The sequence below is a fragment of the Cyprinus carpio genome, chromosome A15, assembly GCF_018340385.1.
Source record: "Cyprinus carpio isolate SPL01 chromosome A15, ASM1834038v1, whole genome shotgun sequence".
In the NCBI taxonomy this organism is placed as follows: domain Eukaryota; kingdom Metazoa; phylum Chordata; class Actinopteri; order Cypriniformes; family Cyprinidae; genus Cyprinus; species Cyprinus carpio.
Genome location: NC_056586.1, coordinates 14571261 through 14599136, shown reverse-complemented (window position 1 = coordinate 14599136; position 27876 = coordinate 14571261). Strand labels below are relative to the sequence as shown.

At 36.0% G+C, this 27876-nt stretch overlaps 1 protein-coding gene across 3 annotated transcripts in view; it reads left to right on the top strand.

The window, feature by feature from the left end:
• The window catches only part of LOC109103918 (sodium channel subunit beta-3-like), a 39218-nt gene extending 11852 nt beyond the window's left edge, over positions 1-27366 (top strand). The window contains exons 5-8 of one of the 3 annotated variants that reach the window (XM_042771140.1): positions 20776-21010; positions 22804-22942; positions 24881-24964; positions 26232-27366. In XM_042771140.1, coding sequence (XP_042627074.1) covers positions 20776-21010; positions 22804-22942; positions 24881-24944 — 438 coding nt within the window. In that variant the 3' untranslated portion in view covers positions 24945-24964; positions 26232-27366. Of the gene's footprint in view, positions 1-20775; positions 21011-21268; positions 21578-22803; positions 22943-24880; positions 24965-26231 lie in introns of those variants that run through there. The other 2 variants (XM_019117265.2, XM_019117268.2) reach the window with 2 other exon arrangements.
• Positions 27367-27876: the final 510 nt, after the last annotated feature.

Here is a 27876-nt window from a genome sequence, read left to right as displayed (position 1 = left end):
TGTGCCAGCCAGGTGCACTCATGTATTGCTAATGACACGATTTCAGATGTTAAAGATTTATTGTCCATTACTGAGTAGTGTTGAAACTATTATTGATATTCTCCATTACTGAAATGTTACGTAAAGTGCAGGAAATGGTTACAAAACTTATTAAAACGACTCTGTGGATCCACTTTCTATCCAGTTGTGGCTGGGTTGGAAAACAGATACAGTGGAGTGGCAATGAAGTGCTTTTGCGATTGGCTTGTCGAGAAGGTTTATTCATCAGGCATCTATAACCTGGTGTACACTTAAAAAATGATGACAGCCTTATTTCTCCCTCACAGATATGTGTGTATCAATGGAGGCGTAGTGGCTCGACCAGTAGATGGACTACAGGGTTATATTTGTCCGAACACCGAGTGGACACAGTTATCCCATTGGTACTCCATTGGAATTGCCTTGTGAGCCTGTCACATACAGCAGTGCTCCTGGCGCTGCCCATTGTCTCTCATGCCCAGCTGGCACTATGTGGCTCATGAATAATTGTTTTTCTATTCTGCTGCAAATCCTTTTTTTCCATCATACACTGCCATTCAAAAGTTTGCAATCAGTAAAGATTTGTTATTTATTTTATTTTTTTTGGTCACATGATCCTTCAGAAATCATTCTAATATGCTGGGTTGTTGCTAAAAACAAATTCTTAATATGTTAACAACAGTTGTGCTGCTTAGTATTTTTACATAAACCATGATACATCTTCATGAGATCATTGTCTGGTTTATTTGATGAATAGAATATAATTTATAAAAAAATATAAATGTCTTTACTGTCACTTTTGATCAATTTCATGTGTTCTTGCTGAATACCAGTAATTAATTTAAAACTGACTCCAAACTTTTGAACAGTAGTATATATACAGTACAATGATTTTTGCTCACAATCATCTTTCCTGTGTTGCATCAGGTCATTCTTTGCCCTTTTGGCACTGCTGCAGCTGTACCTTTTCCTGTGGGCACACTGGGACAGGTTACCAGGGCTCAGTCAGAGGCTGCCTGTGTGCCCTGTCCTAACGGCCTCTACTGCAACCTGGAAACATCACAACCACAGGGTATGTGGGTTTGTTATCATTCCACACTTGGTTTTGCTCTGTGGCTGTATCATATGGACCAATTGCCAAGGAGCGGTCTCCAAATCCTCCCTCCTCTGAATGCAGCTGGCTACCTCAGGATTGGCCCCTGTCCGCAAGGTCACTTTTGCCCTTCTGGAACCCTAATGCCTCTGCCTTGCCCAGCTGGCAGCATTCGTAAACTCTCACCAAGTGTGTTCAGAGCCAGACGTTTATTTTAATATAATCTATAAAACATTTAGAGCCTCTAAGGAAAACATATTGAAGCTGTTCAAAAGGGCAGTTATATTACACGCATCAAAAACCCACAAGAGGAGCAACATTTTAAATGCATCTGAATAATAAATAACCAGGGGTAGCACATCAAAATAAATGAGCTATCAAAAACAACTAGGCTGTGTGGCTTAAAAGCACCAGTGCATAAATAATATTGCACAGATTCAACTTTAGTTGCTGTTATAAATTCACTCTAGCAATACACTTTTAAATAATTCACATGCTTCTAAATGTAGTCCTTTCCATATTCTCTGGAACCTTTTGCCCATTAATATTTTATTTACCTTCTTTATTTACTAACATACATTGTTTTGTGTCCAAAATATTGATCTGCCCACAGGGGTTACTTCATAGAAAGCTGTCTTCCATGCCCAGCAGGGCATCATTGTGCCAGCGAGGGCCTCGGGATGCTCCAACTGGACACTGTGCTGCAGGTTTTTACTGCCCCATAGACTTCTCCTCCACCACCCCGCATGCCTTCCTCTGCCCCAAAGTTGGTTTGGCCTCCTTCATACCCTTCTATCTCTTTTTAATCTGAGCAATACTGCCCTGACTTAAGGTTTTTGCTCTTTCAGGGTCATTTACTGTCCATTAGGCTCACCCCTGGCCTTGCCCTGCCCACAGGACAGAACCATCCAAATCCGGGCTTGGATAACTGCATCCCCTGTCGTCCAGGCTATTACTGTGAGGAGGGCAATTATCGGAGACCCCCAGCCTTGCCCCCCACACTCCTACCCCCCTGGCAGGTAACCCTGCTGCTGTAACTCTCTGTATTATATCTGCAGTATCATTAGTACTTGCACATTATCTGATTTTGCTTGTAATTGCAGCCACAATGGTTCCTCAGCCCTGTCACAATGGCACATATACCCCACCTGAGGTCGGGGGTCTGCTAGAGGAGAGAGAGTGTTTGCCCGTGTCCACCAGGAAAAGTTCTGCAAGTATGTTCACAGATCACATGAGGGTGCCTCTTCAACCATGGGCACTTATGACCTTGTGGACCTTTAGAAAATAAAATTAAAACAAACTTTGCACGCTCTATCTTATTTTATTATTTACTATTCAGAAATGTGGGGTTGATAAGATTTTCTAATGTGTTTGAAAGAGATCTCTTATGCTTACCAAATTTTCTTTTATTTAATGAAAATACAGTATAACGGTAATATTGTGAAATATTTTTGTGTTTTTAATCCATGATTTAAAATGCAATTTATTTTTGTGATGTCAAAGTTTAATTTTCAGCAATCATTACTCCAGTCATCATTCTAATATGCTGATTTGATGCTCAAAAAACATTTCTTATTACTATGAATGTTGAAAACAGTTGTGTTCGTTAATGTTTTTTTGTTTAAAACATGATACATTTTTTTCTGTGATGCATACAGATAGTTCTATTTGCTCAATCCATTTTGCTGTTCTTTAAACTGTTGTTTTTGCTTGTAAATCGCTGATCACAGATTTGCAATGCTTTTTGTCATATTAGGGCAAAAAAAAAAAAAAAAAATGCCAAAATGCTGTTCACAGTCTTACAATGCATTTGGCCATATTTTGGCGAAAATATTTTGTGTTAGAATGAAGCTGCAGTTTCACAATACAAGAATTACAATTACAAAAAAACAGTAAAATGCTATTTTGTGTTAGCATGTTGCACTGTGAAATGCATTTTACACCCTTTACAAATCCTCTCTTGAACATGCAAATTTATGTTATGCTTACAATCTTATGTACACTTCCACAAATCTTACCCTGCGCATGCAAATCTTTTAGGCATCATTTTACCTTCATCAAAACATATTTCTCTATATTTCTACTTCTGTATTATATTGCCATTTAATTTTCTATTTTTCTTTTATTAGTGTTATACTGTATTTCATCTCTACTGTGTAATTCCTATGTATGTCTCCACTATCATGTATGTTTGTACTATATCTGTACTTTTTTCTGCACTGGAAGCTCAAATTCCTTGTGTGTGTAAATATACTTGGCAATAAAGATCTTTCTAACTTCTGATTTCCTGTCATTTTTTTATCAGTTCAATGCCATCCTTTGCTGAATAAAACTATTAATTCCATTAAAAATCCTGCTGACCTCAGACTTTTAAACAGCAGTGTAGACGCATCACATTTTTTTTTTGAAAATTCAATTATTGGGGTTTTGTGTCTGATTATTCATCAGGGCTGCTGCGACAGGTGAAAGGCCTGTGTGCTGCTTTGATTCCTGTGCATCTCTGGCCCATTTCAGAGTACAGCCCCCAGGATGCTTCTCTGCTCAACAGAGACCAGTGTGAGTGGGGGAGCACAGTGTGCTGGGCCGTGTCCTGCTGGTACATTCTTCATCTTCCTATAAACCCTATAAAATAAATAAGTTTTATATGATTCGAATTTCAAGAGTTATGTTTACACTGTAGCTGTCCAGAGTGTGTGGTTACTCCTGGTCCTGCTTTTGGACAGGCTTTGGCGGGACATGCCAGTATAACATACTATAGTATATATAATCACACATTTATGTAAAGTTCAAAAGTTCTGGTCAGTAAGATTTACTTTTTTTTAATTCCCCCCCCCCCCCCCCCCCCCCCCCCCCCCCCCCCCCCCCCCCCCCCCCCCCCCCCCCCCCCCCCCCCAGCATTAAATTGATTCAAAAAGTGACAAAGAATTCTACATTGTTACAAAGGTTTGTCTATTCCAAATAAATGTCATTCTTTTGAACTTTCATTTATTAAAGAATCTTGAAAATGCATCTTGGCTTCCACACAAAATATTAAGCTGTTTTCATATTGATAATAATACTATATGTTTCTTGTGGCATCATCCTCAGTGTATTAGATTAGATTCGATTTCATATGATAATAAAGAGCTGGAGTAATGACTGCTGACAATTCAGCTGTTAAATCAAAGGAATAAATTTAAAATAGTAAAACCGTCATTTAAATTGTAATAATATTTTTAACAATGTTAACTGTTTACTGTATCTTTTTTTTTTTTGTCAAATAAAAATACGCACTTGGTAGGCATAAAAGACCTTCTATTAATCATATTACTTGTATAACTGCATTAATTTTATTTTCAAAATGATGATCTACATTACATCTTTGTGTTCCCTTTCATCAATAAAACTTTCTGATATTATTTACCATACTCCCTAAGGGCTCACTGATTCTCAAGCACTCCTTTGTCCAATGCCGGTCATTGGTGCACTGGGACAGGTATTATCCAGTACAGCCCCCTGTCCGGCATGGGCAACATGAGGGCACAGGCGCAGGGGACCAGATGCTGTCAGTCAGTTGAGCCTTGCCCTCCTAGCATACCTCCTACTCGCCCCCGAGCCTCGAACCACAGGCCAGCCTAATACAGCAGGCATCCCATGCCGAACTTCGAACGAATGTCCTGCAGGCTACAGTAGGTGTTGAATTCGTGTACATTGATTGATGATTTACAAATGTGCTTAAAAGTTTATAAAAGGAATATATTATAAACTGTGAAGTGTAATAAAGTGATACATCATCACAGCGGCTCAGTGGTGACAAGAGACCCCTTGCAGCAGTAGGTTCATACTGTAGACCCCAGACAAGGAAAGCCAAACACCGTGTCCTGCAGGAAATACTGTCCTGAAGGATCTCGAACCTACAGGTCACACACACCACGTGTTAGCTTTCCTCTATTTTTTTTACATTTAGATGTACTTTGAAGTTAACTTTTTAAAAACATTAGTAATTCAAATTTCAAATGTGAGTTGCGACAATACTTATATATCCATATTTTATATAAAGAGCTGGGCGATAATAATGCTAGTTATATTTTGCAGTGAAATAAATCAGGAAGTTGAGATTTGCAATATAGTAGTAATTCGCTGTACGGGAGGTGTTCTGTATGGGATACGGATAAATTTGGATAAATTATATATCCTACTTTATATATAGAGCTGTGTGATGAAAAAGTTCAATTTTCCATGACAATATAACAATCAAGCAGCAGTTAATATTTGCTATATAATAAATACCTTTGTGTGAGTTTACTGTATGTGAACAAAGTAGGATTTACCTATATATTTAACTTTAATATATATGTGGTTATAATATATTGAATATATTGCAACTTTTAATAATATGGGGATATTATTAAGTTTTTTCATCGACATAATCAAGTTATTAGAGATTTACTATATTATAGTACATGCCACTTAGATGTGAGTGTACTATGTATGTATCCTGGCAGTAAGGTTGCGACATTTATAGTATAGTTTGTATAATTTCCATATAATTATTATATGAATATGAATAATTTTAAATATAAATAGCTTTAAGATAAAATTATTTAATCTCTTTTTGCAGATGTCTCTGGAAAGTTTTCAGGAAAGCAGCGTGTGCTGTGTGGGGGCTTGGCACTTATCGGCTCAGTCGCTTCCCCCCACCTCCAGATGCTCCTTGCCACTCCAGGACATCGCTGGCTTGTCCTCAGGGTCAGTACTGAACCTGCTCCCATAGTACAAACAGTAGAAGCACTGATTGAATAATGTTACTAATTTAAGGATCTGTTTACTAGCGCTTCACACCATTATAGCTGATCAAACCCTGTCCAGTAGGGTACTTTTGTCCTCAAGGCAGCTCTGATCCTCCAATTTCCTAACTAGCCCGGCACATATGGAAAACGCACAGGTAGTCTGAATCAATTGAGGAATGTCACAAATGCCCATTAAGGCACCTTCCGGCCCCGGCGGGCCCACCTTAAATCACTTCGTGCGCCCAGAGAGCATCACGGTGAAGTTTCGTCCACCTCAGATGCAGGTCAGAGCGCATGTTGTAGGAATCTAGTGGACACTTTCTCAACGTCAACACAAGCTATTTGAGGACTAGTTTTTTTAACAGTTTAACATCTCTTATAACTAAAAAAACTGCATTTTTTAGAACAGCGTTTCCATGCACAAGCTGCTGCAAAAAATATGCTAGATGCAGTGCAAATGTTCAAACGCATCAGTCTTTATTCTTTCTTGTTTTCTATACATAGAAACACAGTGGCCAACCCCCCCAAAACCACAGTGCAGAGTGTAATGCAAGCCCCCCAAAAACACATTCTCTGTCAGAATGGTTCGCCCCCTCTGTAGCACTGCTCTAAAAAAAACAAAAGCATAGCAATGCCATACTATCGTAGGCCCCAACTAACGGCAAGCAACGCCACTATTCCTTATGCAATGTATCTATTTTCCCCCGGAGGCGTTTTGTGCAGTGCTCCGTTCTTTTTTTTTTTGGGGGTCCTCTTGTACCTGGCATAGGCAAAAACCATGCGTTCCCACTCTGCATCTTTTTTGATAAAAATATTGTGAAATAACACAAAACCCATTTTCTATGTAATAATGTATTCCTGTGATGGGTTTAAAGCTGAATTTTCAGCAGCCATTACTGCAGTCTTCAGTGTCACATGATGCTACCAGAAATTATTCTTATGTGCTGATTTGCTGCCTCATGAAACATTTCTAATATATCAATGTTGCTTCAATATCTCTTACAAACCTTGATACCTATTAGCAGCTCTCGAAATGATATCCATTTTTTTTGTGTTGTACATTATAATGTTGTGATGCCCAGGCAACGGCAATTTTATGTCTACTGTAGAGCTCATTTAAGACAGCAGCTGCTGACCAAAGTGCTGTACAATCTAATAATTTCATACACAAAACAGTTAAGCCACAGTTACATAAACATACAGATTAAAGAGAATTACAATGATGAAAAGCCAGAGAGAAAGAGATACGACTTCAATGAAGATTTAAAAATTCCACCCCCCCAACACTCATGAGACAACCTTATATGTGCCAGTAACTCATTCTACAACTCAGGGGGCAGAGTTAAAAAAGGCACAGTTTCCTTTTAATCTTAGACGGAGACCGAGCCACAGACAAACATCAAACTATTAGAAGACTTAAAGGTCTAGGGCATTACCCCCCCCATGGAGAAAAAAGTAATGTAATGTACTTTCTTAATCCCTTGTAGACAAGCAATAAAATCTTTACATCTTAAATTTACATTTAAAATTTAAATTTTAATGCCTCATACAGTAAAATCACTTGCAAGCGTTTAAGGCATCAATAGCATAATGAGATGGTGCAGTTCTGAGTGTACTTTGTGATGGGTTGTAGGGTGGGATGGCTCTGAGCCACTAGTTCTGAGAGGGGTGGAAGAGGAGCAGAATCAGAGTAACCTGCTGTTTGCAAAGGAAGTAATGACAATCATCTGAAATGTTTTACAGCTGAAAAAAAACATACACAAACTCCTCTGAATTTCTGGTCAAATCCCCATATTGATGTGAAGGTTTCAGAAACTACACTATGGCGTGGAGGAGGTTTATTGGAGTTAATGAAAAAACTCTGTATGAAAGTAGAGGATCAGAATTACATCTGGAATCCTAGTTTGCAAAGCACCGCAAAGACACACAGGAGTTTTACAGGGAACATGTGCCAGCAAATTGATTCCTTTGAGGGAAGGAAAGGAAGCAACTGAAGATAAAAAAAATGGAAAATAAAAAATTACATGATCAGTCTCCGTAACTAATCAAGCTTGTGCATTTGTATTTAGAAAATATGGAACCCTCAAAACTGAACCAGCTGAAAAAAATACTAGACAATGAAGATCCTGATGAAAAGAGAAACTGCTCATGGTGAGACAGCAGTTTGCTTTTAACTTGAGCCTTGCATGTGTATACACACTCAGGTCTGTGAAAGTATTTGTGTTTGCATCAGAGCTGTGGATGGGGCTGATGGAGGCCGTGCTGAGATCTTTGGAGGAGATGCTGTGCAGGATGAATGGAGGGTGGAGGGTGTGGAATTAGTGGCAGGTTTCTGGCAGCAAAACAAGCACAGCACAGCTACAAACATCCACAAATACACTTGAGAGTCTTCACATGCATACATTCAGATTACTTTTTTAAACCCATTTAAAAGAACACAGAGCCATAGATATGTCAATTAATGTACATAATAGTGATATTAAAAGGACAATTCAGTAAAAAAAAAAAAAAAATGTAACCTTGATGAAAAACAAATCATTTTATGATCAGATCGTATTATAAAATAATCATAAAAGTGGTCCGTTTGGTGTAATGTTTGATGCGCTCTTTTGGGCAGTGTTGTTTTTGTTAACTAAAACTATTCAAAATTAGTTTTGAAAAAAAAAAAGTCAGAACAAAATCACTAAAAACTAAAATTAAAATAAAAGTTTTTAAATTGCCCCTAATATGCCATTTCGAATATTGCTCTTTCATGCAGGTGTGTAATGTAGCTGTCTGTGAATGTAAACAATCTGCAAAGTGGTGCAGCCGATGGTAAAAAAGTTATTGTCTCTCTCTCCAAAATAATAAATAAATAAAATAAAAAGAATCGACTCGGAATCCCCTAATCCGCCCCTTTTTTTTTTTTTTTTTTTTTTTTTTTGGTGAACTATGCCATTAAGTATTTTTCTATTGTTTTACAGTTTTCCCCTGCAGACTTTAAAGTGGGTGCAGATAGAGGCAGCTTCCTCAGATCCAGGTTCAACCTTGTTAAAACCCAGTTTGTATTCTTTGACCCAAGGCTCCTGCTGTGCTAACAGTACATGCTCTCATCTGGTCAGGTCAACAGCAGAGCACCATTCCCTGTGTGAGTGAAGAGGAACTGGCCAAGTTTGTGTCTCTGACGCCTCTGTCCAAAACACTGCAGGAGATAAAGGAATCACTCCAGATTCTGCGCCCACACGCCCCAGACAGAGGACGGTCAGTACACATTTGTGCATTGAATTCAGTGAGCTAGTAGAATAAGAAATGCACTTTTAATGAATTAAGTTGATACATGAAACAATTAAGAATATAATATAAAAATATTATTTATTTATATTTATATTTTATTTATATATTTTATCATTTCGGGTGCCATGTAATGTCTTCTGATTGTTTCCGCGTTTGTAATGACCTACATCCGCTTTCTTCTCCTTCAGTTTATTATCATCCCAGCAGAGAGTGAACTGTCGCACCTGTTCCCTGTTGCCCTTGACAACCTTTCCCCACAGCATTTTGCTGTCTTCCTGTTTTGGCTACCATGTTGTGCATTTTCTGAGCAGAGCTTGTTCCTTTCCCCCCCGTCATGCTGCAATTGGCCAGGACGGTGCCAGCCTCTCACTGTGATAACCTGCTGGCCTGCTGCCATAAAGACTTTTATTACTACACAGAAGCTTCAAAACGCTGGCCAGTTCTTCTCCGTTCTCTTACACTCAATGACCTATATAACCTCAGGTAAGAGAGATTGCTCTAGCCTTCCATAATAGTTTGTTATATATATGAAATCCAGGAAGAGCTAAAATAGACTTCGCTCACATGTTAGATGATTGAGGAAAATACACCGGAGGCCTTTGGAACATTAGTAGAGGACTTCTTCCGTGAAACAAAAAAAAAAAATACCTACTGAAACTCATTTTGCTGAGCACCTGCTGACAGAGAGGTTAGTATCTAATCTAAGGTGTTTTTGACATTTTTAAGAGTATATTAAAAAACATTAAGAACATTAACTTCAATTGATTTTAGACTTCAGGAACTAAAACCAACTCTGAAAGAGACATGGAAATAGTAAGAGATTTTAGAGTAGTTTTTAACAGAAAACTTTCTTAGCCTAGCAAGCACCTGAGCACTGGTACAATTTTGTGGTCTTTTGTGTATATTGTTGAAGGACAAGGGCAAACTGGCCTAAAGACTCAAGTCCCAGTGAGTGAAAGCTGTGTGTTGCTTTTTGTGTTGTGTTTTATTTATTATGAAGAGTGTACACCTATTTTTTTTATCTACCTGTGCTTCAGGTGCTGTGTGTGGGAAAGAGAAATAAACAGACTTGATGAAGTTTACCAGCAGCTCTCCTCTGGGCTCCACAGGGCAATGCACATACACAGCCCACCAGAGAAGAAAGAGTCCAGGTCTGACAAACAGCTTCAGGTAACAGCCATTCTGACTCACCTTATGCTGGTGTACAGGAGACCCCTATACAGCCCCCACAATATTTACGGGATGGCCAAATGCATTTCCCAATTGTAAAATATATTTCTCATTCTTTCTGTCTTTGTCTCTCACGCTCTCCATGCTTGCAGGAGCAGCAGATGATGCTGGAGCTGCAGAAGTGTACAGTGGATCAGAAACTGAAGGAGATGAGAGACAGACTTTCTAAACTGAGCTCAAGCCAGCGAGCGAGTCCTAATGAAGTCAGACAGCTCACAGCACAGTCCTGGCTCAGGAAGACAGCCAGACACCCAGCAAATGCAAACCAGACAGTGGAGAACCAGAGAAACCTGCTGCAGGACAGTCCAGCAACAGGAAAAAGCAAAGCAAGCATATGGACAAACATGAGGAAAAGGGTGGGTGACTGCATGAGGAATAATGTTTTGAAAAATGATGATTATTATAAAAATACATACTGCCAAAAAAAAAAAAAATGTCTCCTCACTTGTCACATGTAGATTTTGTAGCTGTTTGTGACAAAAACTCACACGGAGGAGAACCTCTGGTTTAAAAGCAGTGTTATCCTAAACAACTTAGCAAATGTACTCATAACCTTAAAACTGTGATTCGTTATTTTATTGGTTTATTTTTTCATTTCCATGAATGTATGCATGTATTTACACCACTGTTCAAGAATTTAGGGTTGGTAAGATTCTTAAATTAAAAGTTCAAGAGAAACACTAATTATTTGAAGTAGAAGTCTATTGTATTATAAAGTCTTTACTTCACTTTTGATCAGTTTGAAATCAATGCTGTATAGTATTAATGCATAGGTATTAATATCTTTCAAAAAATCTTACTGAGTGTGTTTATGAATTAGCTTTATTTCTTAATATGATTTTATTAAGTCTAAATCTAAATGTATAAAAATAAATCTAAGTTATTAAAAATATTGTGTCAATATATTTATGCTAAAAAGTGACTCACAAGTCAGTATACAAGAACCAGGGAAATGTTACTAATTAAACATACTATGCACTTCTGAGCAGTGATATTTGTAGCATGTTTTATCTGGGCTTCATCCTCCAGTGTTTTTCCAGTCAATAAAATATAACAGTTCATGCACGCTCATGCTCAGAGCTGAGCTAAACTCTGTTCCTCTAGGCGGGGGAAACAGACTGTGAACAGATTGGAAGGGAGGGTAAGCAGAGTAGCTGTCATCACCCGCGATCAACGTGTTACAACTCCCTGTCCTTAAGCTGATATACTCAAGAAAGTTCCACTGGATGTGTGGCGTCTGCCTTTATTGCTTTAGATTAAACAAAATAGTGTACCACGCAGCATCCAGGGTGGACTTTCACTTAACAAACCTGTCAGACTCAGTGTACTGCTGCTGAAGTAGATGCAGTGTTTGCAAGGCCCTCATTCAGAGTAATACTCTCACATTTAGACTTGTTTTGTAAATGTTTAGATTTTTTCCCCTAAATGTGCCATTCATTTTTAATGCTCATAAACTTTATGCTTTTAAGAAAAGTATCATTTACAGTTTTAAAATCCTCTACTGACACTGATGTAATATCATTTTCATTTTTGACTAATAATAATTATAATAATATATTAATTAATTAACTATTATTATTATCACTATAACTTATATAAATAACAGCTACAAAAATAGATAAACAACAAAATCAGAACAGCAGTTTTTATTATTATTTTTGGTGTTGTAGTTTGTTTTAATAAAAAATAATATTAATTATTATTATTGTGTAGGGACTGTGAATCATTCTGAGATGATATAGTGCTCTGTTGAAAAAAAAAAAAACAACAGTTTTGAACTAAAGGCAATCTTTGTGTTATTTTTTGCATTTTTTTTAAAATGAAATTTAAATTGATATAGTTTGAGTTTGCATTTGAAAGTACAATTACAAATGAATCACAATATATTTTGATTTTGATTAAAGATTTAAGCTTTTAAGATTCAGAAAATGTGCTTATTTAATAGTGACCTACACTTTATAGTGTATAATGTGTATTTGTCATTGTTTAATTTAAATTATTATTATAGTCATATTAATTTATTATTATTATTATCATTGCAACGAATAGCTACACCAACCATAGTTAATAAACAACAAAATCATAATCCAATGACAATAGCTATTTATCATTGTTGGTTATCGTAGAACAGCAATAAGAACAACAACTATTTTTCTGTTATTATTGTTGTTGTGTGTTATTATTGTAGCGACACATAACACATAATCATGGTCATTGTTGTTGTTGTTATTATTACTTTTTATTAGCTCACCTTCAACTATTTCTTTAACACAATGCCCATTATTGTGGTTTTTTAATAAAAACTAATAGTAATTATTATTGTGTAGTGACCACAACAATAATAATGTAGTAGTAGTAGTAGTCTATTGTAATCTGTTTTGCTTTTCCTTTATTATTTTACAAACATTTTTTTGCGCTTGGCCAAGCACACTGTATTTCCGTCAGTTGATGCAAAAAGTAGGTTGCTTTTGCTTTTGCACTTGTTCTGAAACTGGTTGTTGTTTTGTGGTGTGTTAATATGCCATTATTTATGAACATGGCTTGTCGTGCTGTTATTTCTGGCGGGAGGTAGATATGATCATGCCTATTTCTGTCCTGCTCTCTTTCATTACAAATGGATAGCTTGTGCAATACATGAGAAGACGCCACTTGAGTAATGAACTCATATTCAGATCTCTATTCCACTGTCCAATGTCGTTTATACAGAAGTCACTGTTTGTTTGCAGGAAATATTGCCCTCTATTATAGGGCTGAAGATCCACTGATATGTCCATAATGGGAGCTCCTCCTGTAAGTGTTGTCATTTATTATGTATGCAGTATAAACTTGTTTTAACAGAAAAACGGTCCTGTCCATTTTTAGATCTTCTATAGAAAGATTGTTAATAATGCCTCTTAGTAAAGAGCAAGTATGCCATCTGTCTACATTTTAAAACTGGCAGAGAAAGAAAAATATAAATTAATTATACATTTCTACTGAAATACATTAGACAAAGGGATTGGTTCAAATTTAAAATTAAAGTCAAACAATTAATCATAGAACAGGGCTGCCATATTTCACTATTGCCTGTAAGTTAATAGACTGAGCAAAATTAATGTGGTAAACCTGAAATTGCTTTTTGAAAATGTGTTTCCTCATTTAATGTTAACACAGTAAATAAAGGTCAGAAAATCCTTTGGGAGCAAATCGGATTTCATTTGGAAAGTTTTTTTTTTTTTTTTTTAATGTAGCACATAATACCCAGACTTTCCTTTAGTGCTAGATGTCTCAGAAGTGCTTGTGTATCTCACTTCTGGTTGTTATACAGTGATAATGAATGTGAACTCATGCCATATGTATAAATTCTCTTAAAACATGATTATTTATTTGTGTGGATCATATATAATTGCCATGAAAGGGAAAACTTTGACCACAACACAATAACAAGAGCATAAATATGACTAGCAGTCACCAAAAGTGTGTCTACTAAAACTTTGTTGTGATAATTTCATCAATACTATTTGATAACAAGACTGGTTAGGACCATTGCAACTTCAAATAGATCCAAAATAATAATAATAATAATAATAAAAAAAGTTTGGTTGTCTGTTGTCTGTAGGGTGGTTTTAAAATCTGATGCAGCAGAGCCACTGGTCAAGAATTGATTTATGTATGACGGTGGGGATTGATGGGAGGAGTGTCTCAGAAGAGTTTTGTTTGGCGGTTTGTATTGGGAGGTAGTTCAGCAGTAGGTGGTACAAAAGTCTGGAGTGTTTCCTCGTGGGAGATGGTTTCAAACAGAGATTGAAGTAGGATGTGGATGTACGTTGTGGCAAGTGTTTCTTCCCCGATTTGGGAAATAATTTACAAGATGAATGTGCCAGGTTTTTTTTTTTGATTTTGATTGTGATTTAAACTTGAAAGCATAAACCTGGTGGGCGAGGTAATATCCTCAGTAGAAGAAAGTAAAAGTATTTAGTTATTTATTTTTGGTGTCTCTAAAGATCATGCATCTCTTTTCAATAGTAAGAGGCCAGGAATAGCACAGTCAGAATTAAGCGTCTTTGTCACCTGTAGAAACAAGTTCTAAAAAAACTTGAAAAGACATCTTTCACTGGGCTGATACTTCAGCAGCATACAAGAGATGCTCTGCCTGCTCAGTTTCTGCAGACTCTCATAATAGCCTCAGTGTTTTTTTGACCTACTTAATATGCACAGAGCGTTTCAGAAGGTCTTTTTCTGAGAAAGTCATGCAGGTCCATGACTGTGAATCAGAGAAGTTGAGATCATCCTGAGATGATCTAAAAACACAATGATCTTTAAAAAAGAGTGGTTTGGGACTTAAAGGCAATCTTTGGATGAATCCAATTGACAGTTCGTGAAAATCTGTCTATTCAACATATTGTTATTTAATGTATTTAGTTTAATGTTTATTTAAATTTTTTAATTAATTAAGTTTTTTCATTACAAATCACATTCTCATTGGGTTGAAAGTTCAGTTGCACAATAGTTACACAATAGCACAATAGATCAAGGGGACATTGGACTGCCCATTTTCCACAAGGTGGTATGATTTTTTAGGGTTTTCCTACAATGTCAGTAACAAACTCTGGTTAAAATTCCATCAATGATCATGCAAAAACACCCTTTTTACCTGTCACAAACAATTCTGTTCACAAAAATCATTTCAGTGCATGTGTTCTTTAACTGCTAATGAGCCTACTGCTCACCCCCACCCTTCCCGTTTCCATGGGGCATGTCATATATATGGGCTCGGAGGTGGTCTATTCAAATACGAGCTATCTACACAGAAATCGGCCTGCAACACTGAAACAGTTCGCTGGATGACACAGCCAATGTCTCCAAAAATGCAGCCAAAATACTGAAATTAAATCCGATGTCCCCTTTAAGATTGTAAGATTCAGAAATTTGCTTGATGTGATTGATGAACCTAGATTTTCATTTATTCTTCCTATATGCCATACGCATTTTGTCAATTACTGTCTATTATTAGATTAGATTAGATTAGATTAGGATAGATTAGATTAGATTAGATTAGAGTAGATTAGATTAAAAAAAAGAGATGAGCTTTTATTACTCATATAAACATCATGTAACTGAAACTATATATAGACTCACAGGGTTTCATCCTCCATGGCTGGATCAAAAGCATTACCCTGCCCTGCCCCTTCTTTCCACACTGTCATTTTGCGTTTCTGTTGCCCCATGGTTTCCCTGCATAAGTGGGGTATAGCAAGCAGCAGGCCTGCCTTTTTTTTAGTTTGGTGCTGAGACAAGCCTGCTGGCAACATTCTCCCATCGATAAGCACTTCTGCAATTGTATTACAGCTCTTATAATTGTTTCATTGAGAGTCAGAATAGAAAGCACTGGCGGAAAGAATCTGGCACGACTGGCATTAGTGGAAAAGAATGGTCTCTGTGCTGTGTAGAAATAATTTCTAGGTCTTTTTTTTGTTCAGCCATGTGTTCTTCTCTTCCTTCTGGAGAGGTCGGCCTAATAAAGCAGCCATTAATCCCAATGGTTGAAATCTATTACATCCTTAAGCTTTAATGGGTTCCCCATACTACTTTAAGCAAGATTTAAATCATCGACTTTCTCATTGTAAGCTTAGACACAAATCTTACATTTGTGTAGCATCCAACATGCATCTAATCCTAACAAATTATTCCTCTCAATGGTACCCGATGGAAGAGGTATCCATTTTTATCTGTATAGCAAAAGCAAGCTGGGTGTAATGTACACTGTTGCATAAGGCAAAAGCCATTGTGAGCATAAACATCTAGCATTTTTGCATATGCATTTCAAACCGGATGGATTACGGAGTGTTGTAAAAATGTTTTACCTAATTCTCAGATGTTTTCCATTACGTATTTGTCCTTATGTGCACTACTTAGATATGCTGCTAGTTATGTGACTGAAATCATTTCAACTAAAGGATAGTTCACCTAAAAATTAATTTGCCATCCAATATGTAGTGAGTTTGTTTCTTCTTGAGAACAGGTTTTTGGAGAAATTTAGCATTACCTCACTTGCTCGCCAATGGCATCCTGACGCGGTGAATGGGTCCGCCCAAATGCAAGGCCACCAAATCAATAATAATTACTTACTACTCGTGGAAAAAAAAGTCCATCCCTTGTTCTTCTCCTCACATCAAAATCAAACTAACAAATTTGTGTAGAAAACGTTTTGGAATGTTTTTTGCTATAAAATTTTATCTGTCCATATTTCTCCCCAGAATTTAGGACGAGGATTACTTGTTTTCACTATAAGCAATATTATGGATATAGTGACTCAGTTTTTTTTAGCTGGAAAGCAATGATTTGAAGTAAAAAATGTCTAAATGATGTATTTGTTTTTTTACAAACACGCAGCTTTTTTTGTGGATTGTTTGATTTGCTGGTTTTTTATCAGCTGTTTGGACATCTCAGTTCTTGCTGACATTCACTGCCAGAGCATCCATTGGATATGAGCAAGTGATGCAATGCTAATGAAACATACTCATCTCCATCCTGGATGACCTGAGGGTGAGTACGTTTTTCATTTTTGGTGAATTATTCCCTTTAACACCATGCAATCTACAAATTTTGTGCTATCATTTTTTATCTGGTCTTATTTGGAACAAATGCCCACAATTAAATTGTATTTTTAAGCTCAAAATCTATTTTTGCATTCGTCAGTTTTCTTAAGCAGTCATCATCCATGTGGTGGTGACTGCAAACGGGAAAGGTTAGATACGGTTGTGACTCATGTAATAATTGCAGTAATTGCGATGAAGCTGCTTCCCCGACCACGCATAGGTTAAGTAGGACCCAATGTGTGGGTTTGAATGATGAAAATGCAGTTCTCGAGTGGAGACAATTGAAGCCTACAGATTGCACACAGCTTCATGATGCACTGCTCGCTGGAGTTGATTGGCTGTTGTTTATGAGGAAGAAGACGAAGAGACAATAACTGATGACTGAGGGATGGATGATCAGTGATCTGTAGTTAAATTTGTGGGCTCTGATGAAAATTTCGGATTCATATCTGTCTCTTTCTGTTGCTAGTTGCCAGGACATGAGACTGCTCCACTTGCCACCTATAAATAAAATCACTTATTAGGCATCAGCCTTGATAGAACTACTCAGTATAGGGGAAATTGGGCTAATCAAACATTTTTAGATCATGTTAATACTTTTTAAGTGGGTTCCTTCTTGAAGGTCAATTTTTGTTTAGTACGCAAATTATTGACTACAATACTTAACATTTCAACTGAAAAAAAATGTAAAGTTCATTGAAAAATATAAATAATATTATATTTAAAAAGAGCTGGGGAATATTGTCATATTGCAAGGGGTAAGTTGTCACCATTAAACCTGCTATTAAACATCTTATAATATGCTTTTCAGCAACATCCTCCCTCCCTTACTTTTCAGCAGAAAAACATTAGCTCATGGGATACTACAAAAATGCAAAACACACTAAAGATAACATCGCAAAAACATGTAAACCATGGTTTTGGGTCCAAGCAAATATTGTAATTAATAAGTTGAGTTTAAAATTGTAATATACATTATTATATCATTTTTGAAAAACTTTGAACAAAAAAAAATTCAACCTAAGGTTTATGAAAACCATCCTTAAAATGTCAGCTTTTTGTCAATGTTTGAATTCACAATTATTATTTTTAGTTGTTTTAGACTTTCACGTGAATAAAATTCAACTTCTAAGCACGTTTGTAGAAGTAATGCTTGAAAAGTAGACCAAGCAGCGCATTGCGCACTGAGCATGTCTATCATGAGTAAGTGGCTATTTAGTAAGAAAACAAAGGCAGGCGTTCTTAATTCTACAGCTGCAGAGGTTTGACGATGGAGCAGCCTTATTGCTTATGTGGATGCAAAAAGGAACACGGTAATACATCTCTCTGTCATGAAATCTTGCTGAAAGAGCTCGTTGTGGATAGGCACTGGATTTATTTGTTCCGCGGTGAATTTTCTACAGGAATCATTTAAGATCCACAGGTCTTTCAATTCAAGCATCGAAATGGAAACACCAGTGTCCACTTCTAGTTTAAGACGTTTACGGATGTGTGAATATCGGTAAGAAAGCACAAACTTACTCTTGAGAAACACGACAACGTTCATTCCGTCCCGTAGACCTGCAATGAAAACGTCAGCTTCCAAGCTGTTTCATAAAAAGTATCAAACGCAAGAAAATTACAATCGCCCTCGATTGTGCGCTGTCCGTGGTCCTGAAACACTTATTCTATAAACGAAAAATAGATATATATTGTGTGGTGTGTGTGTGTGGTGTGTGTGTGTGTGTGTGTATAACCTGTTTAACCTCAGTCGAAATCAAGTCCAGTGTCGGTTTTTCTTTTTTTCTCTAAGTACTTACGGGAACACTCTATCTGTGACGCCGCCCTGTTGTGTTAGCATCACTCAGCCATGGCAACTCACAGTGAGGCTTGTGTTGCATTTTGCTATTGCGGTTCATCATTTTTTGCCCCCCCCCCCCCTTTGGGTTAAGTATTTTGACATTTTAAAACCGTAAATAATGAAACAATAAATAGATTATTTTTTGTACAAGACACCATTTTGTTTATTTACAAAGTAAGGAAAGAAAATGCTAGAGAAATAATAGTACTATTAAAGAGTGGGTAGGTATAAAAAAATATTTTACATTTTACAAAAATGAAATTGTCATTTAAATGTGTTAAACGGATCATATGAGATTTTTTGTAATTTAAAGTAATTTCTAAATAATTTGTGGTTTGTGGTTGTCGATATATGCAGTACAGGGATATCAGCATATCAGAACCTAAATAATATAGTAGTTATTTATTGTTATTAAGTCATTCATTTAGTTTTATTGTTTGCATTTTTGCAAGTATTTTATATATATATATGATATATATATATATTATATATTATATTATTATATTATAATACTTGCAAAAATGCAACACAATCATAATAAATTTATATAGATATATATGCATATATATATATATAAGATTATATATATATAGAGTATATATAATATATATATAATATATATATTATATTGTAGGGACCCCTGTTTACTTTTTTTTTTCTCAGAATTAATTTTCACTAAACTCCCTCCCACAGCTTCTTTAAATGGTTCTGTATATCCTAGTTAATTAAACCAGTCAATTAAGACATGAGTACATTGGTACAGACAGTGTTTGAAATGTATGTGAGGTTATTCTTTTGTGAGTCACAAATTCACATATATTTTGAAATAATACAATCCCAGACAGAGATGGCATTGATTCAGCTCTAAACAGTACCAATGATGAGTGTCAATGATGTCACACTGCTTCTTCTCCTCACAGATTGTGGCAGTCTGGTGTCATCAGAACCATTAAGAGATTTAAAATAGAATTTCTCTACCTTTAAGATTGCATTCTTTGAATTGTTAGTAAAATATGTAACAACTTTTCATCTTTATACATTGTCCATGAAGAAGGTTTTGTGGAACCTGAACAGCTACATTTTGGCATCTTCCATTGGCCCATATGACCCTTTAAACAGAAAAGGTGCAAAACAGTGTTGGCAAGCTTGTGCTTCTGAGGCTGTGAGTTATGTAAAAGTTGGCCTCATTTTCAACAATTGTCAGAGAGAGGTAATGTTCACAGTCGAGTGAACACTCTAGAACAATCTTCACATGACTGAGGCCTCGGCCCGGCCCCTGCTCAATGGGGCGTTCTGTGCCGCCAATACTGAACATGTGTCTACAGAAATCGGTGTGCTATAAGGTATGTTTTGTCTGAGCGGGAGTCAGGTGTGCTGCGAGCTCTTTCTGGAATTGGAGCTGTAATGATGGATAATGATCTCTAATCTGTCCTCTCTTTCTCATTCTCTGGTGCAACCTTGAGACAATCTCTGCTTAGTGTTTAACTGACCTCCATAAAGTATATGCAAGATTTGAAGCTACGTTTTTTTGGGAAGGTGTTAACTTTTCACTACTCCAAAAGGCATGACTGTAGGTCCTACATGTTATTAAAAGGTGAAGCCGATTGCAGAGATGTATGGATGCATGGATAGATGGATAGGACAGATAGATAGATAGATTTACACAGTGTGTGTGGTGTGGTAATACTCTGTGTTGTCTGCAGTGCAGGAGAGGGTCGGCTGGTGTGTGTGACGTAGCATCAGAACACAGATGCCATCGGTAGGTCATGTTATGAAGTTAACCTGCATCTCTACTGCATGAAACGAGAGGAGATCCTCTGCCGAGGACCAAAGTGGACATGGGGTTTCTTCATTGGAGAAGATAAAGAAAAGTGCTTGTGAGATCCCCTCTTAGCTTTTTTTTTGTGCACTAATTTAACTTTATTTTTTTTAAAAAAAGATCATATCTGACACATAATCATCTCCCCTATACAGATCTATCAGTATGATCGTGAGCCACAGGTGCCAAAGGATGTAGAAATGTACTGGAAGGGCCGTCTGACATGGAGCGGTAGCAAGGACCTGCAGGATGTCTCCATTAGCATCCTAAATGTTACTCTTAAAGACTCTGGCACATACAGATGTGAGGTGTCACGCTTCTTTGAGTTCGATTCATTCAAGCATTCCACCATCAAGAAAACCACAATTGATCTTAAGGTAAAAATGAAAGGTAAGTGATAGAACACACCGCTAGACCTTTCTCACGCTGGACATACAGTACTTTGTCTAGACATATTCGATCTGATTACCTCATCTCTGCAGTGTGATTTGAATGGTTGTGCTGCAGGCCATTTCCAAACATGCTGTAACCTGAAAGCCAGATATTATTGACCTCAGCACAGTGTCCTTCATTCAACTGTATCCTGATGTGTTGTGTTGTGTTGTTCTAGTAATCCTGTGCTCTGTTCTGTTTTCATTGTAATTTAAGCCTACTTATTGGAAGGCAGGAAGTTGTTTTCAGGGCTTTATCTAAGCAACCACTTACCTCTCTATCTGTTGTAAGGGGTAATGTAAAGATTCTGGTTTCTATGCTATTCTCTGGATGCCTGAGATTGCTGAATGCAGAGTACTTCCTCTCACTTCAACCGAATATACTTTACCTAATGTATATTTGTCTGTATTTAATCATGCAACCGCAATGCTTCATCTCTATCTCTATCTGCGACTGTCTCGGTTCGCAGATAGAAATAGAAATAGATGTTGTATTTAAGTGGTGGGTTTTGAAGATATTTTGAGATACATTAAATTACAGTAAAATTATGGTTTTACTTTGGTTTTCATTTTAGATCTATTCACTGCAGTGCATGAGACATAAATACTCTTTATAATGTGATCACAGATCCTTTTTGACAACTGTACTAGATTTTGTAGAATTGTACAAACTTGTTTTTTTTTTCTATAAAATGTCACATGCTCTGCACTCTTATTGATGTATACAGTCTTACAGTCTGTCATATAACCTTTGAGTCTCATTGTTCTCCAAGGGAAAGTTAAAATGAAGTACAGTTTCTGAGCATGTTTGTTTCATTGTGTGGTTTTGTGTTTGCATGCAAATTATTTGATATAATGTTTCTTTTAAGGGACAGACAGACAAATGTATTTATCTGTTTCTACCTAAAGAACACCTAACTGAAATTTAAAGTGATAGTTCACCCAAAAATTTTAATTGAGTCATCATTTACTTATCCTTATGTCTTTTCTTCCTTCTGCAGAACACAAAAGAAGATATTTTATTGAATGTTGGTAACCAAACAGTTTTGGTTCCCATTCACTTACATTGCATGGATACAACTGAAGTAAATGGGAATGGAAATTGCTTGGTTACCAACATTCTTATTTATTTATTTATTTTTCAATGTTCCAAAAAAAGAAAGTCATACAGATTTGGAAAGGGTTGGTGGTTGGTGATTGTGATTTAATTTTGGTTATTGTGTACCTTTTAAATTTAATAGACTTAAATAAAAATGAATTGCAATTTCAAAAACTATTAATGTGAATTCTTGCCAGAAGTTGATTCATTCTGATCTCTACAGATCTTCTATGCATGCTGTGTTTTTGTTCATATAACAATAAAAAAAAGGCAAAAAAAAAAAAAAAATCCTCAGAAAAAAATTGGTTAAAATTGTTATATGAAGCCACTCATTCACAAATGTAATATCTGGATGCAAAGCATGACATCTCTGAGGTGAATTATAGTTGCACTTGTTTATAGTTCCTGATGACCTGAAATAGCTTTAATAACTCTCCTAGTGCATTACAGCAGTGCAGCTATATTTTGACTTGTCCACTCGTGCATTCTGCACTTTTGTGCTCATTTTCATTACACTTGAGACTTGAGTTACTTTCTGGATGAATTCATCAAAAACATCCACAATGGCACACTATATCAGTCTGACAGGCCTCCTTTGATTGCTCAATGAGTTGTACAAAATTCCATCTGACTGCATATTTTCATTTTCTCAGCGAGTGAAGACATCACGGCGCTGTACTCAGAGATCATGATGTATGTGCTGCTGGTGTTCCTCACATTCTGGTTGCTGGTGGAGATGATCTACTGCTACAGGAAGATCTCCAAATCCGAGGAGCAGATTCAGGACACTGAGTGAGTATTAAATTATCATGCTGTAATTGTGTTTCTGGTTAGTGTCTTTGTTTTAATGAGTTTAAGGGGTCCATTTAAAGGAATAGTTGACCCAAAAATTTAAATTAGCTAAAAATGTACTCACTCTCAGGTTGTACAAGAAATACACGAGTTTGTTTCTTCATCAGAACAGATTTGGAGAAATGTAACATTATATCACTTGCTTACCAATGGATCCCCTGCAGTGAATGGGTGCCGTCAGAATGAGAGTCCAAACAGCTGATAAGAAAATCACAGTAATCCACAAGTAATGCACATGAATCGAGCACATCAACTAACATCTTGTGAAGTGAAAAGCTATGCTTTGTATGAAACAAATCCATTATTAAGGTGACTGAACTTTAATCTGTCACTTCTGGCCAGAATACAAGTCCATAATCCATTATAACGCATCCTCCAGTAAGATAGTATCTTTTTTTTTGTCTAGTAAGAAAATCTTCCTTTTTTTTTTTTAGTAGATTTTTATCCATTTTTTTTTTTTTAACAGTTTTTTTTTTTTTTTTGTTTGGTGATTGATTTATCTAAGTCTTCTATTTTTCTTTCTGTCTTGCGATATGACTTTTTCACTGGAGAAAGCAATATTATGGATAGAGGATGATAGATTTTAGATTTTAGAAGTTAAAAAATTTTTTTGGTTTTGTTTTGTTAATTAGTGGACTGGAGTCATGTGGATATTGTGATGTTTTTATCAGTTGTGATATTTTTGGCACCTACTCACTGCAGATAAGGTATTGTAAAATTTCTCCATAACTGTTCTGATGAAGAAACAAGCTCATCTTGAGTGGCCTGAAGGTGAATACATTTTCAGCAAATGAACTATTGAACTATTCCTACAGTATATCCATCAAATGGGTTTTACTTATCTATATTTTTTTTTATTCAGTGCACTTCAAGCTTAATGGAAGTGTAGGCTTATGTTCTGCCTGTTTGACAGGTAGATAAAACATATTCTTACTCAGGCATTCAATCATTATTGGCTAACTTGAAGTTTCGATCATTAGTGATGAATTTAACGCTATATTCTGAAGATTATTGAGTTGTTTGGAAGCATGATAGATTACCATGACACATAAACGCAGCCATACACACACACATATGGGTAATGTGTGCGTAAGTGCTTTAAAAGCATGCATTAGTGCGACCTCAATCCCATCAGTCATGCAGAGGGTATGGAAAATAATGTGGTGGCCCGTCAGCCTTACCTGTTGTAATCAGAATCCAAACTGATACTCACTGATCTCTTACTGTCATTTGACACAGCCATTTAACCCTCTCTTTTTTATGCAGAGGGTATTTTAACCCTCTCTTTTTTCAACTCTTTCTATTAATACATGATTATATAGCTGTCCTCAGTCAAAGCAAAAAGCACCACTTAATATTCAATCAGAGTCACTGAGTATTATAGAAATAAGTCATTGTTACTTGCCATCATGACATTCCAGACCTAAAAACCCCCAAACAAACGTAAAACTCATTACACTGCTTGACATACAATGGCCACATAGTGACTATTAGGGAATACATTTGGACTTAAATTATAGTTTTTGTTGTTGTTGTTATTATTGTTAAGGGTCTATTTGAATACTGGTCACTATGAACTGTTGTTATATGACACACTGAAAAACACACACACACACACACACACACACACACACACACACACACACACACACACACACACACACACCACACACACACAGCACAACACACACACACACACACACACACACAAACACCACTGAAAAAAAGAATGACATGATGATGAGTAATACACACACACACACACACACACACATATCGTTTTTATTTTCGGGTGAACTATCCCTGACTATGTTGGTGCAGCAGTGCACCCTCAACTCTTAGTTTTTGCCTTTTTCTTTTGTACCCATGTGTCTACAGGACAGACTACTTAGCCATTCCCTCTGAAAATAAAGAAAACCCAGGCCCTGCTGCAACGGAATAAAAGTCTCACACCATATAACGGTATTTTTTAATTTACCTCTCAGTTAGAAACATCATCAACAATTCTCCGCTCATCCTGAGTAGCTGACTAGAACCCTTCCACCATCGCTGTCTGTTTCTCTCATTTCTTGTCCACATCCTCTCTTAACATTACTGGATCTTCATTCCCATCAACTTAAACAAATGCCACTCCTCTGTTCATTGCCATATCTGTCCAGCAAATACTAACATCAGCTGATCTCTCAAGATAATTCAATGAGAGGTATAGCAGTAGTAATGCTAAGGTCAGGGTTTGTTCTCTTTGTAAACTCCTTGATCAATGATTTTACACTGTTTAAAGTGATCTGAAATATGAGAATGCATATATAAATGTGATATGACATGGATCCATTTTATTATAAATTGGCCTTGTTATTTGTTTTGTGTTTTTTTTTTTCTATGCAGCTTCCTGTAGTGATATCTGATGTTTACCAGAACTGGAGTGATTTGTAATTTGAGGAGGACTTTTTGTTGGTGGTGGGGGTTATGTAACTTGTAACTGATGGAAAAATAGTGTGGAATGTTCTAGAAACATGATATGATTTTGTGAAGTTATTGTGAAAGATATTTATTAATACTGATTCAAAAAACGTGTTCTATCTAATTTAATTTTAATATACTGTAGTAATTTTATTTCATATACTGTATATAATATCCCACATATATATAGTATATATATATATATATACTAAAAATATACTATATATATATATATATATATATTTAATATATATTTTATATATGTGTGGTTAATTAAAATAAATAATAATAATGGTTTGTTTTTTGTTAGTATATATTTTTTATGATATTTTTTTATAAATACACATTATTAACTTTCAATATTAAATTTAAGTGTATTAATTTTGCATATTTCTTATAATTAGATTTATGTATAAGTATATATATATATAACTTAAATACATATACTGTATATGTGTGCATATATATATATATATATATATATATATATATATATATATATATATATATATATATATATATATATATATATATATTTTTTTTTTTATATATTTGTATTTTTTAATAGCGGCCTTTTTGTATGAAAACATACAGAAACATCTTTGTTGAATAGCAATTCTACTAATCAATCATCTAATAATCCAATTTTTATTTAAATACTATATATATATATATATATATATATATATATATATATATATATATACACACACACACATATACAAATATATCTAAACTAGCCAAATATGGACATTGGTTTCTGTTTCAGGTACTGATGATTCTGAACTGGTTTAAAATGGAGAACTGGCACTGATCTTGTTCTGACACTCCAAAAGCTGCTGTGAGAAACCAGGAAACCTGCCAAATCAAATCCCTCTTGTCTTGATAACGTGATGTGTGGAAGAAATCTCAACTGGTTCATTATCTCCCACTGTCTCGATGGAGGTCAGCAGTAACAAACGTCTAATCTCAGACTGATGAGGATCTCTATGTGTCTGTCCTCAATTTTTGCCTTAGTAGAGACACAAATACAGCAGCCCGGAGCTGAAGAGCTATCATACTGCCTATACACGCACTTTTCTAAACCAAATGTCAATCATTACTGTCAGAATGTCCATGTGAACCTTTCCCTCTTTGGCATTCGCTGTTCTTTCTCTTTTGATAGAAATAGTTGAAGATAAGTCTGGATTCCAATTAGACTTGGTTTTTATTGTCATATTTTCTATACAATGAATCCTATTATAATATTTAATTTTTATTGTAAAAGAAACTTTCAAGTCACTCAGCTTTGCCACTTTGCAATCAATAATCAGAGAAACGGAGGCAGGTAAACAGCTATAATGAGGACATACTGCGTACAGCAGTGTGATTGAACACATGTTGTCATTTGTGTTTACATTGGTCATTGCATTCAGTTTGTGTTCTGAATGATCTTGCAGCATTAAAGCCAGTTCTTGGGATTAATACTAGCACAATGGCAGTTTGTACTGAAGCCACATTGCAACCTGATGTTAATGTTCAGTGATCTTTAGCAGCAGCAGTGAGATCTGTATACCTTAAACACTTGCTTTATGATTCTAAACATAATTTCAAATTGACTATGAATAGTTGGTTGGAAGTAGTAACACAATTTCTTCAGCTGTTAAAATAACACTTGACTTTGTGTTTGTATTTCCTTTTTTTCACTTTTGGTGTTATGAATTTATACATACATTTATACATACAATTTATACATTTTTTATTTCCATTGGTGCCGGCATGTCTCTGTTAACTTTTGCATTGTTTTATATAGGTCATGGTTGCCACCGCAGAAACACTGCTTGCTCTTCCCTGTTATAATGGACCTGCTCATCACTTGTCAAAGCTTGCCCTGTATATTAAACCAGGTGATGCATTCCAAAAAATGTCTGACTGCTTAGTGCTTATTACTTCCCCCCAGCCTCAACGCTTCGCATCCGGGTGCTAAGAGTGCACACACATATATATATAGAGAGAGAGAGAGAATTTCAACGCATGTATGTAAGCTAATTATAGGCTATAGTATGCACATAGTATAGGATATAATTTACAAAACTGCATTAGGATAATGTATTACTTGCAAATAATAATTGTCCTAAAAACAATAATCGTGTTTCCTAAAGTAATTTAGCTGGTATGCATGATGACATAGATTGTGAACACATATTCTAGAGTTATATAATGAAAATGTAATTCTGTTGATGAACAAAGGGGCGTGTTGTATTGTCAACAACGGTCTTTGTCTCCCTCTGTAGTTCATAGGTGTTACTGCAGTTGACTCAAGTACAGTAGATGTTTTTCATAGGTAAGGCATACATATTTAATAATAAACCTTTGGGGATATCATTTTTGTTTTGGTGTACCCGATTTGAGGGTTTCACATAACGTTCATTGTA